At 30.9% G+C, this 12,246-nt stretch overlaps 1 protein-coding gene across 2 annotated transcripts; it reads right to left on the bottom strand.

Moving 5' to 3' along the window:
* Window positions 1-9,892: 9,892 nt before the first annotated feature.
* On the bottom strand, window positions 9,893-11,991 carry LOC129287583 (ankyrin repeat-containing protein BDA1-like). 2 transcript variants are annotated; one of them, XM_054923790.1, is made up of 2 exons: window positions 11,319-11,991; window positions 9,893-11,225 (listed from the first exon to the last, which is right to left on the bottom strand). In XM_054923790.1, exon 2 carries the CDS (start codon window positions 11,162-11,164, stop codon window positions 10,373-10,375), a length of 792 nt encoding a protein of 263 aa, XP_054779765.1. In that variant the 5' UTR covers window positions 11,165-11,225; window positions 11,319-11,991; the 3' UTR covers window positions 9,893-10,372. Both variants share the same exon structure in this region, with proteins under 2 accessions (XP_054779765.1, XP_054779766.1).
* Window positions 11,992-12,246: the final 255 nt, after the last annotated feature.

Raw genomic sequence — 12,246 nt, 5'->3', positions numbered from 1 at the left:
AGCTTATTCTGGCCCACACAACTCTGCAGGTAAAGACAAATTTGAATAATTATATTCAAATTTGAAATATATTTTATGACACTTTGAAGTCTATATCCGTCTCTTGGTACGATGCACATTCGAAGAAAACGAGGTATAAATGCAAATACGTTCAAACCTACGAAAAAGAGTTTGATACGCCCTAGCTATTCTGTATCTGCCTGGGGCATTGACTTTTGGTTAATAATTTAATAACTAAGGCAACCAACTTTGTGCGGTGGCATATCTTGTTTACATCTTTTTGGCCCCAAAAAAAAAAAAAAAACCGTAGACACGCAAAAGGAGCATGAAAGTGCGTCTTAAATTTTAAGAAAAATTAATTAATTTTTTCATTGGCAAAAAATATGTAATTATAATTCCTTTATCTCACTCCTTCTTATTTTATTTATAAATTACTTTTAATATTTTTAATTTAAACCTTATTAACTTTAGAAATAATAGATCTTTCAGTCTCTCAAATTTACTTCAATTGTCAAGTTAGTCCTTCATGTTTAATTTTAATCATTTTGATCTCTTATGCTTTCTAAAATTATTATTTTAATTCTTTAAATTTTAAAAAATAAATTAACTCTCAAAATAATCTAATGTGAAAAATATATTAATAACTTGATATGTATATATAGCTAAATGAAAACAAATTAATCCTCAAATTAGTTTAATTTTTTTTTTGTCAATGTAATCCTTTAAACTATATTTTGTTCTCTTGTTTTTTAAAACTTCAAAGTCTTTTTCTGTTGCCTAAATAATTATATTTCTTTTTATTAATTTGCATGGTTGTTATCAAAATTTTGTAATCTATGTCAACAAATTTTAATAGCATTATCTTCTTTCTGAACAAAAAGGATCAAATTAATAATTAAAGTAAACTTAAAGGACTACATCAATAAAAATCAAACTTCAAGGACTACATTAATAATTGAGACAAACTGGAAAGACTAAAAGTTGTGTTATCCCTTAACTTTGTTTAGAAATTCAACAACTTTCTAATTTTATTCCAATTAAATGTACATACTTTAAAAATTAAATACTATGGTATTTGATAATCTTCTCAACATTTAATAAGAACAAAAGGACACAAATGAATAAAATAATCATTGAGGTATCTCTATAAATAGAACCAAAACAAATATTTTTCTCTATTTTATAAATAGGGCAATAGAGTATGTCGTATTCATAAAACTTCCATCTCAGAACGTTACAGGATTTTCAATATGTAAGTAAATTAATTGAAAACAATAATTTCAATTAAACTAATTCAAGATTCCAACTTATTTTTCAGGATTATTTATCGTTTACAAGTGAATAGGGACGTTTTGATTAATGATTTTTTTCCTTATTATAGTATCCATCCAGTTAATTTGCAACTTGCCTTGGTTTTACATACGTGGTCCCCCTTAAGCTTTCCCGGCCCAAAAACAAAACGACATGGGAGGACCATAGAACCAAGGGACATGGGATATGCTCCGCTGTTAGGAAAGACTAGTGGTTGAGTATATAAGCAAACCACCTAAGATAGAATCCTAAATTAAGCATTCCAGTTATGTTACTTGCATACAAGGATTCAGGAGAGTTGTCTTATTCTTCGTATATATAGTATGTATACGTTTTACACCACAATTTCTCAAACTATGTACTCTTGTCTCAATTTAACGAATTGATTGTTCGATCAGAAACTGACTTTTTTTGGAAGAAAAGTAGAGCTGATCGATAATTTACCAACGATAATGGTCGGAAATAAAGAAGGTGCGAAGAGTGTTGACGAGGGAATCTCCGGATAATTGATTAGTTGTGATACTAATAAAGTAAAAGATTATTCATGAATGTTAAGAAGATTAAAGGGAAAAGAATACTGTAATAACAAATTAAAGATAATGAAAATTAACCTTTCATTCATCAGTTCAACAAATGGCAATTAATCTTCTTGAAGCTGATTTATAAAGGAAAGGCAACCCAACCCCTTTGCAATTTGTCAACGAAAAATTAGCCTTTCATTCATCAATTCAACGATTTTTTTTTGAATAAGACGACCCAAAAAAAAAAGTCGTTTTTAATATAACTCACAGGAATTAATGAGATGTGTTTAAATTATAAGTAATCCAGCCTTTCCTTAGTTTTATTTAATAATAGATACCTCCTAGTAACCCAGCCTGTTTATTTTTGAAACCAATATGAATATCTCCTAGTATGAATAATAGTTTTAAAACACAAACATCCTTTCTATTTTTAAGATTTTATTTTTATTTTTATATAATTGTTATGTGATAGTTAAGTTACGTGCATTAGACCAAAACACCCCCTTTTTAAATATAAATATTTTTTTAAAAATCATTTAAATTACCCAAAAAATTAATGCATATATTCTTTATTTTTAGCAAAATGGAAGGAATCACTGTATTTTACTCTTAAACTATTGATGTTGTCTGAAAAAATTCTTAATTTATTCTAATTAAATGTATCATTTTTAAAATATTTTTTCTCTCTTGTATAATATTGTACTCTATTTATAGAAAATTGTAAGCTGGTAAAGTTGAAAGAAAATAATTAATTATCCTTTTTTTTCACATATAAGTGATTTATAAAAAATATCAATTCTTTTTATAAGATAATTTGTGTATCAGAAAGGGGAGCAGGCAAGTTTAATAAAGTACCACTAGAAATTAAACTTAATTTTCGTGGGGTTAATGTCAAAGATAAAATGTTATTTCTTTGTCACGTAAAAGATTAAAATAATTAACATTTGCTGATTTTTTATCTGATATCTTTTTTTTCTCTTCTTTGGCTGATGAGTTTAGTTGTTTTGGCATCTTAGTGTTTGTTGATATCGATTCTTTCGGGGTAAAAAAAGAAGAAGAGGAAGATGCGAGTGGCCTGGGGTTGCTATTTCTAGTAAAATGGTAAAGCACATGACTTGAGGATGACCAATAAGGTTTCCTCCTTTTTCCTTTTCTCTTCATTCTATGTTTGGTGATAATTTTTTCCGCCCAAAATACAAATATTTTTTAACAATAACTCACATATTAATAAAATTTTTATTTTCATAAAAATATAAATTATTTTCTTTACAAACACATTTACGCTTCGTTTGATGAGAAGAAAAACATGAAGGAAAGAGAATTAGGAAAAAAATTTTCTAAAATTAGTAAAAAAAAAAAGCTTTATTATATATATATATATATATTTGGTAAATTTCACATCCTTAATCCTTTCTTCTTCCTATTTTCTCCCCACATTTTCCTTCTTCCAAACCAAGGCTTTCAACTTTCATGTTAATAATTATAAGAATATTCTATACATCACAAGGTAAATTAATTGCTGGCTGTCATGAACTTATACATGAAGTTAAATATAAATATTAATTTTCATTCGAATTTGGTCTCCGCGTCAACATAAGAACAAATGTATGTATTGTTAAAAATTAGATATATTCTTTATATTATCAATGAATAGAAGAGGTATATTTCCATTTTTTTTAAAAAAAAATGGTTTTTCATTTTAGTAGGATGACATTGAAAACTTCAAGCAAAAAATATATTAAGGATGAGATGGGTGAAGATCGGGAGGACATAGCAATATACATTCAGTATTAGAGAGGCAATATAGTAATTTTGACAACAATATGGGATGGGGATTTAGCCATCCATGTTGCTCAGCCACTTGTGTTACGTTTGTTAGCGGTAGGTGCACACTGCAATAAAGATAAGGCATCCATCAACGATCCATGTGGTTATGGATAGGATTCGGTCATAGTAGCAACCTATACCACCCGGGCTGATAAGGTCGAGGCTGACAAAATAGGCTTTTAAAAAGAATCGTGAGAGTTGAAATCAGTAATTTATAAGATTAAAATGTATAAATTTTTTTTGAGTTTTAAGACAATTATATATAATTTTTTATCTTTACAAATTTAAAATTAACTTCCTAACTTTTAATTTTATTTTTTAAAAACCCCCTATTATTAATTATGTTATTTTTTTATGAGGATTACAATGTCATTCAACTAAAAAAATATTATTAAATAAAAATTTTATATTGTATAACTATTTATAATAAATTTTTTATATTTTTTGGATAGTTGAGGCATCGATAACAAAAAAATATTATTATCACTGTATAAAATTTTAAGTATTTATATTTTTATTGGTTTTATCCATGTTTTTTTGTTATCAATGGTGCATGATTTTACTATTTTAAAAGATAAATTTTTATTTATATTTTCATATTAGATTAATGTAATGTATATGGTTAAAATATTTAAAATTTTAAATATTACCATGTTAGATTAATTTGTCTTTTAATACTAGAAAACTATGCACCATTGATAACAAAAGAAATGGAAAAAACTAACACAAAAATAAATCTTTAAAATTTAATATGGAGATAATAACATTTGTTTTGGCTATTATCATTGCCTCAACTATCCAAAAATATAAGAGTTAGACTAGATTGAGCCGTTCACAGGGATGGAGCTAGAAAATTTTATTAAGGGGGGCTAAGGTATATATAAAAAAGCATATATGATAATAAAAAAATAAATCTATATACAAGTAACATAACATAAATATTTTAATGTATATATTTATATTCAATTATATATATATAAGCAAAAATAAATATTTACATTCATTTTTAAGCTTTTTTATCAATTTTTCATGACATAAGAACAATTAATTATCATTTCTATGATAAAATTTTTAATTATTTCTTTCTCAATATAAACTATCATTAAACTAGTGAAGATTTCATTTTCTTCATGAGTATTGGATAATTTAAATGCATCCTTAGCCGAAATAATTAAAAATAATATTCAATCCAAAATAATAAAAAGATTTCATTTAATTTATTAATCACACACAGCAATACCTTCGTAGCCCGAAATAAGAATTAGTGTCTTTTTGACCAATCCAAAATAAAGCATGTCAAAATCTTTTTTAAATGACCAACTTATATTAACATAAGTAGTAGGATTTTTTATTATTTAAACAGTAATATTGTATATGTAATAATTTAGTTTTCCAAAATGAATTTACTATTTGTCCTTAATTAGTATTCCGAAGGAAATTAAATTATGTTGTTTGCAAAATTTGTTCCTCATATATATCTCACAAATAAAATATTTTTCAAAAGGTCCATTTTGTAATGTAATTACACAACGCAAGAGAGAAGGAAAGGGGGGAGATACACAAAATAATTGAACTCTATGGATAGTTTTAACGTCAAATCAATTGTATATTATTGCCTAATCCTTTATTTCTTTTTATAAATTATTTTTATCAATTTTATCAATATCAATACCAAAAAATATAAGAAATAAAAATATATAAAATTTTAAATATATTTTTATATAATAAAATTAAAAAGTAATGTCATATTATTTTTTTATAAAAGATAATTTTAAAAATATGTTTTAAATATTATTTAAAAAATTATACCATAATTAAATAACAACCTCAAACAAATTTTTTAAAATTTAACTTATAAATCACATAAGAGGGAGTAGTGAATAAAATTCATGAAATTGATGTCAGAAGTGCATGTCACTTTCAATATGATTGTCGCATCATCATCTCTGAGTCATGTAATTGGCGTCATACTAGGACGCTGCATTTTTAATATGATTGAAATTAATAATTAATATAAATTAAAAAGAAAAGAACTTTCTAAACTTAATTTTTAAAAATTTAAATTAAACTGTGACGTGCTTTCGTCACTCCCGATACTTTCCATGAAGAAGCAGAGAGAAAATGACAAAGCCAGAAGTCTTTTGGAAAACCAGAGCCCATCTCAACTTCTCCAGAAGAAACTTGTCTTATTATGTGGAGGGTGGGCGCGCGCGTTCGTCCAGCCGCCTGGGGGTGGCCGAAGAAAAAGTTGAGGTGACAGCACCAACCTTATCATTTCCACTCTGCACAATCTTTTTTTTTTAATATAAAATTTTTTTAAAAAATTAAATATTAAAAAATATAAAATATTTTTAATTTTTTAAAATATAATTATTATTTTTTAAAAATATTCCTATTAATAATAACTTTATATTTATTATAAAATATTTTAAAAAAATAAATATAAAAAAATAAAATTAATTTAATAATAAATAATAATTTTATTGAAAGATGAGATTTGTTTAAAAATACTTTATATTTTAAAAAAAAAATATATTATTTTTCACCGTTATCCCACGTGGCCCCCATGTGCCCTAGTCATCTGGTTGGTACGTAGGAATATCCTATACAAAAAGCAAGGGAAAGACTGACCAGTGGAAATGAGAATGGAATAATAGCTTAAGAATATTTAACTAAAAAAAGAATAGATGACCCAAGTGTTCTTAGAGAAGAATTGATAGTTTTTCCTGTATTCTATCCATGTGCTGAATGGAGGCTGTTTTAATGTTAAATGATCTCGAAACTCATTGGCAGCAAGCTAACTTATTCACCATATATCATATCAAGCATGCAATTCAAGTCATTTTTTGACATGTTAATGAGCTTTTTTGAGTTTGAGGAAAGGTGTTATTTTATTAAATGTAATAAATTATGATTAATTTGTAGATTTCAATTAGGTGCAGTTTCATATTAGTTCTGTTTATGTTGACATATAATTCTTGTTATATATAAAGTTTCATAGGTTGAATTGAATAAAGGAGAGTAACATTTATGTTCTTGATAAAAACGTTTGAAAACTAAATTATAAATATTAATTTAAATAATTATAAACTTAGGAATTCTAATCACAAATAAAATATTTAAGTTTTTTTAATGCAAATCTCAATATATAATTGACATTCTTGTTTGCAATTATTTAAATTAATATTTATAATTAATTTGTTTTCTTAAAAATTATTAGGAAACTAATTATTATTAATTTAATTTTTTTAGAATTTTATTATACTTCATCCGTTAAAAAATATAAAGCATTTTTAATTAAATTTTACTTATAATAAAATAATTATCTGCTTTCAAACTAATACTATCTTTTCATATTTATTTTTATTAAATATTTTATAATAAATATAAAATTATTATTAATAAAAATATTTAAAAAATAATAATAATTATATTTTAAAAAATTAAAATATTTTATATTCTTAAACATTCAGAGAATGTGCCACTGCCCCTTGAATCAATTTATTCCCCACAACTATTTTCGCCCTTGTGCCAGTAGTTTCTGAACTTTGCGTTTTATTAATGATTGCACATGGCCACTTGTCACTTCACCAAAACCCTTCTTTGCCGCGAACCCAAAATGGCCTTTGAGTTGGACTCCTTCGGAAGCACGCCAATTTCTACGACCAAATCTTTCAACTTTCCACAACCAAATTTTTGTTCCCCTCTTGCCGAAACAACGCAGAAGTCGACTCATATAGTTAAGAATCATAGAATTATAAATTGAAACACAAGTTATCTTAAAGTTGCATCACGCACTAACAAAACAGCGCCCATATTCTTCTTCACTCGGAGGATAATTATTAAGAAAATGAGTCATCCTTCTCGGCAAGAGACACAGCTGATGAACATAGAGACTGCTCATCACCATGAAGAAGATTAAATGAGAGTTCTCTATGAAGCATCGTACAAAGGGTGTGTTCCAACCTTGAATTCCCTGCTACAGGAAGACCCAGGAATTTTGCGGAAAATTACCTCACAGACCATCTTCATAGAAACTCCTTTGCACACATCAGCTTCCCATCTCCATTGCCGTCGGTTTGGTCCAAGTGAAAGTCAGGCGTCCGGTCCCCTTCGGCACCATAGGACTGATCTCAATGAAAGTCGGATGTCCTATCCTCATTTAGTCAAATTATCATTGTAGATCAATTAAGCTTTTATGTATTCGGATCAAATTATAAAAGAGTTTGAGTTAAGATTTAAAATAATAAAGATTTAAAAATAATTTCAAATTATAAAAAAATTAAAGAAGAACTTGAATTTAAATTTATACATTTTTAATTATTTAAATAATGAATTTGATTTAAATTCAAATTCATGTATATTCAAATATAGCATAACAGAAAATCAGGTTGATTTTAAAGAAAAATTAAATTTAATTCCTCCTTCTTCCGGTAACTAGCATGAGCAAACTTATCTACCAAAAATCATGTTCATAAATTCAAACTTTAATTTGATTATCCTCATTTACTGCTTTCTAACAGGCATATCGGTTGCAATTTAAGGAGGAAAAATCAAAAACCCGCTTTTAGCTAAATCACAATAATGCACGCACAAACTAGGAGAAGAGTGATGTATCTTGACTCACCGCCAACGAAGTAAAGAAATGAAGAGAAGTTGAAGCTCCTCAACTCCAGTACATTCGCGGCAGAACAGGGGAAAATTTTCCAGCCACGCAACAGTGGAGGAAGATGAAGTTGACAGCGCTAAAGAGGGAAGAAGATCTTGAATCACCCACGCAACAACACGGACGAAGATGAAGAGAATGATGGCTGCATGAACAAAGAGGAAGAGGGAGATGAATGATGAGCGACGCGTGCAAAGAAGGGAAGACGGAAACAGGGAAGGTGAAGAAGAAAGCTCACAACAGCACCCCCCATGGCAGAGCACAACCAGAAGAAGAGGAAGGAAGATTCACGTACATCCTTGATGGCCGAAGATCAGGAGGATGTAGGAAGAGGAAAATGGTCTCGCAAGCTTTGGAGAGTTCGAAAATGCAGAGGGAGAAGGGATCGACAGTGAAGCATTAACAAGGAGTAAGTAAACTGACTTTGAACGACTTCCTTGCCGCAGCAAATCTCCCGGCGAACTGAACACCCACGCCGACGACCAACTGGAATGGAGGAGGCTATCAAAGGACGGAGGATGCCGTAGACACGTTGAAATCAGAGAACAGCGGAGGCGGTGGTTTCTGGATTATTCTCTCTCTTTCCTTTTGTGTAAAACGCGTCATTGGACCAGGGACAAATGATTAAATCTGATGGTGCCAAGGAGCTTTTGGTAATTTTATAAAAGTTGAAAAGTCAAAAAAATAACCCCACTCTTACTGCCTTAGGATTCGAAAATTGAAACCTTAAATTTAATATAAAAAATACTTGCCTCTAAACCATCAGTTTTAGGTTAAATAATTCAATTAATTTTAATTTAATTTTTTTATAGATTTTTTTTTCCTGAGTTATTACACACTTGCAAGTAAGGCAACATTTTTTATATATTTGTGAAGGAAGAAAACTGTCTATTCATGGTCCCACCCATTTGGAAGCACTAGCTAATTAATATTTTAAATTAATAATAATACTGATAAGCATCACATGGGTCTATTCTAGTGATATATATTATCACGCAAAAGTCTTCGAAATTCAAAATACGCACCAGGCCAAGATCAAAGATGGTTAATATTCTTACAAGCTGACAACAACCACCCTAAAATCTTCATTTTGCATTTAAGATCATCTACAGCAAGCATGCGTGTTTTGTTCATCGTAACTCATTTCTCTCCTCGTACTTAATCTCATCCTTGCGACTTCATCAACGAAGCATGTTTTGTTCCAGATGAAGATGGAAGAATTCTTAGACAATATATGCTGCTATGAAGAGGGAAAAAACAGGTTTTGTAGTAAGAGTTGATCAAAGCGAATAATGCTAAGAAAAAACAAAGTTGACAAGTCCAGTTTATTCACATAAATTATATTAATTATGACCTTAAAAATGGGTAGTTTTGGTTTACATTAAGAAAAAAGATGTATTTCCTCTCAGGCAATCCTTTATGTGCAGTTTTAGAACATCAAGCCCAACCAAGGAAGAAAAGGCCCAAAAACCGCATCTCCTGCCGTGGACAACTAATGGCTAAAGTCCCATATCCGGTCGCGGGTTCATCTCAAAACGTACAATTCATGCCATGGTTGTCACTCGAAACTCACAGATAACCCTCTCGTTCAACTTCAGCCAGCGGAAGCCACTCTTCTGTCAAACTTGGAAGTTTTGCGAAACCCTATCATCCACTCTCTCTGGACAGTCAACGTAGATAACTTCAACCGCCAGACATGAAGAATGATTGTTTTGTCCTTCACATACTTGAAAACGGATTGAGAAAGCATGGTGTTCGTCCACCGACGGATAGGTGCACAAAGCTGCTGGAGAACTTGGTGCCCAGTCATGCATGTAATTGGCGTAAAAACCTCATTTAAATTAGAATTTATAATTCTCGTAAAACAAGATAAACGTAAGAAATCTTGCGGAACTATGAAAGTTGAACACTTTTCTTGTTAATATTTGAAACTCGAGGGCACAGCAGTAGCAGCAACGTCAACTGTACGGTTATTAAGAACACAACAAACAAGTTACAGAACATGCGATAACAATGATCTATGAGACGACCCTGATGTTCGCCATTACTAGAAGAACAAATTAAGACAAACATTTGACTTCATGTATTTTCGTATCCCATTATCTTTGGACGAGTTGATATCTGACGTTTTCTTCTCATTTTTCACGAGCCAATAGAGGAAGCGCAACGTGATGAACACAGCAACAACCCCTAGAAATCCAATCCAACACATAAGTGACACATGAAACATTCTCCTGGCTGAGTCAAAAAGTTTACCGCTTGGAGTCACCACGTAGAGGCCTTGAAGATATGTGAGTGATAAAAATGTGAGGGTGATGCACATGCCAATCGATAACATCCATATCACAGCTTTATGCTTCAGAGGAACTCCACTTACAAGCAAGAGAGCGACACTGAGAGATCCGATAAAACAAACGGTATTGTACTTCATATAGGGGTGAAGATAGTCTTCGAATGTAATGGCGGATACTGAATCTCCAGGACATGTCCTGTAACCATTTTCAGACAAGCATCCGAAGGGATCCTCATTATCTGAAAGTATGCCTTGTTGAACGAAACCACCTGGAGGGTTAATCATAGCTTGAAAGCTTATGGTTGAGATCATTGTAGCCACGAGACTCAAATTCCCCCTCATCTCTTCCAACCAATTAGAATTGTTTTGTTCCATAATCATCCCTAAAATCTTTCTCCAACCCTTCTCTGGAGTAGTTTTTGATGGCGGAGGCTGAGGAGGTCTTACCATTTGGCTCTTTTCCTTAAATTTGATGCCAGATTTCATCAACATGAGTTGGATTTGAAAGGTTTTAAAGTCTTTCAAATCGTCAGTAACGACGTCCATCTCATTCTCCAAGCATGCAGCTCCTCTTATGTTCAGGAATTGAAAGGAGGTACCTCACGGTCTAAATTAAAGTTGAAAACATGCAAGTCAGTGAATTGTTTACTGTCAATATAAGCAAATATTAATTGAATAATTGGTTCGCAGAACAATTTACCTCGACTTGCTTCAACCTGATAGCCAAATCAAGAACGGTCTTTTCATCCTGGTCTTTCAAATGGGGAAGATCATTGGAGCCAATATTCAATTCCACCAAAGCTTTTAGGATCTCCAAGTGGTTGTATGTGACACACAAGTGGAAAATGGTTTTCCCTTTGTCGAGAATCCCCCGAGTCTCAGGCTTCGCTCTGATAAGCTCTATCACAACCTCTAGTCTCCGTCTTATGACAGCATAGTGCAATGGAATTCTTCCTTCTTGATCACGAACCAAGCATGCCTGATCAAAAGCTAGCAGCAGCTCCTTCACAATGTCAATGCGACCTTCTGCAGAAGCTAAGTGGAGGGCAGTGCCCTGGAAGGAGTCCAATTCATGGGCAAGTGTGGGTTTAAGAGCAAGAAGGGCTTTGGTGAATTCAAGGTGGCCAAGTAAAGGTGATATGTGTAAAGGAGTTTCAACAAAGGGTGTTCGTGAGCAAATTTTGTGCAAGATTAGTGGGTCTTGCTTTGTCAGTGAGTTCAAGATTAGAACATTCCCTTTGTATGATGCATCGTAGAGGATTCTTGTTTTCTCATCTTCATCATGGCGAGCAGTTTCCATTTTCACAAGCTCCATTATATCTTGCGAGAAAAAGTTATCACTCAATTATGCTCACCAAGTGGAGAAGAATGGACTTGTGTAAACAATGCATATTGTTTAAATGTTTGAGATGATATTGTGCTCCAATTTATATTTGCAACCTCTCGCCCGCCCTGATAGGATTCTTTCATGCATGCATTTTTCTTTTCTTTTTTTTTGGCATGATCTTCCACGTATTTTTCTAGTTACTTATTAACTTCTGCTTAGTTTAATTTCAGTTTGATTTGAATTTTCTTTTGGAAGACCTTTCCCGGACGCATCAGTTTGATCAATTCAACATGTTGTGTGC

The sequence above is a fragment of the Prosopis cineraria genome, unplaced genomic scaffold (assembly GCF_029017545.1).
Source record: "Prosopis cineraria cultivar Desert tree isolate PC_DT_omini unplaced genomic scaffold, ASM2901754v1 PC12, whole genome shotgun sequence".
Lineage (NCBI taxonomy): Eukaryota > Viridiplantae > Streptophyta > Magnoliopsida > Fabales > Fabaceae > Prosopis > Prosopis cineraria.
Note: the sequence above shows the minus strand (reverse complement) of the source record. Positions and strands in the feature narration are given on the sequence as shown.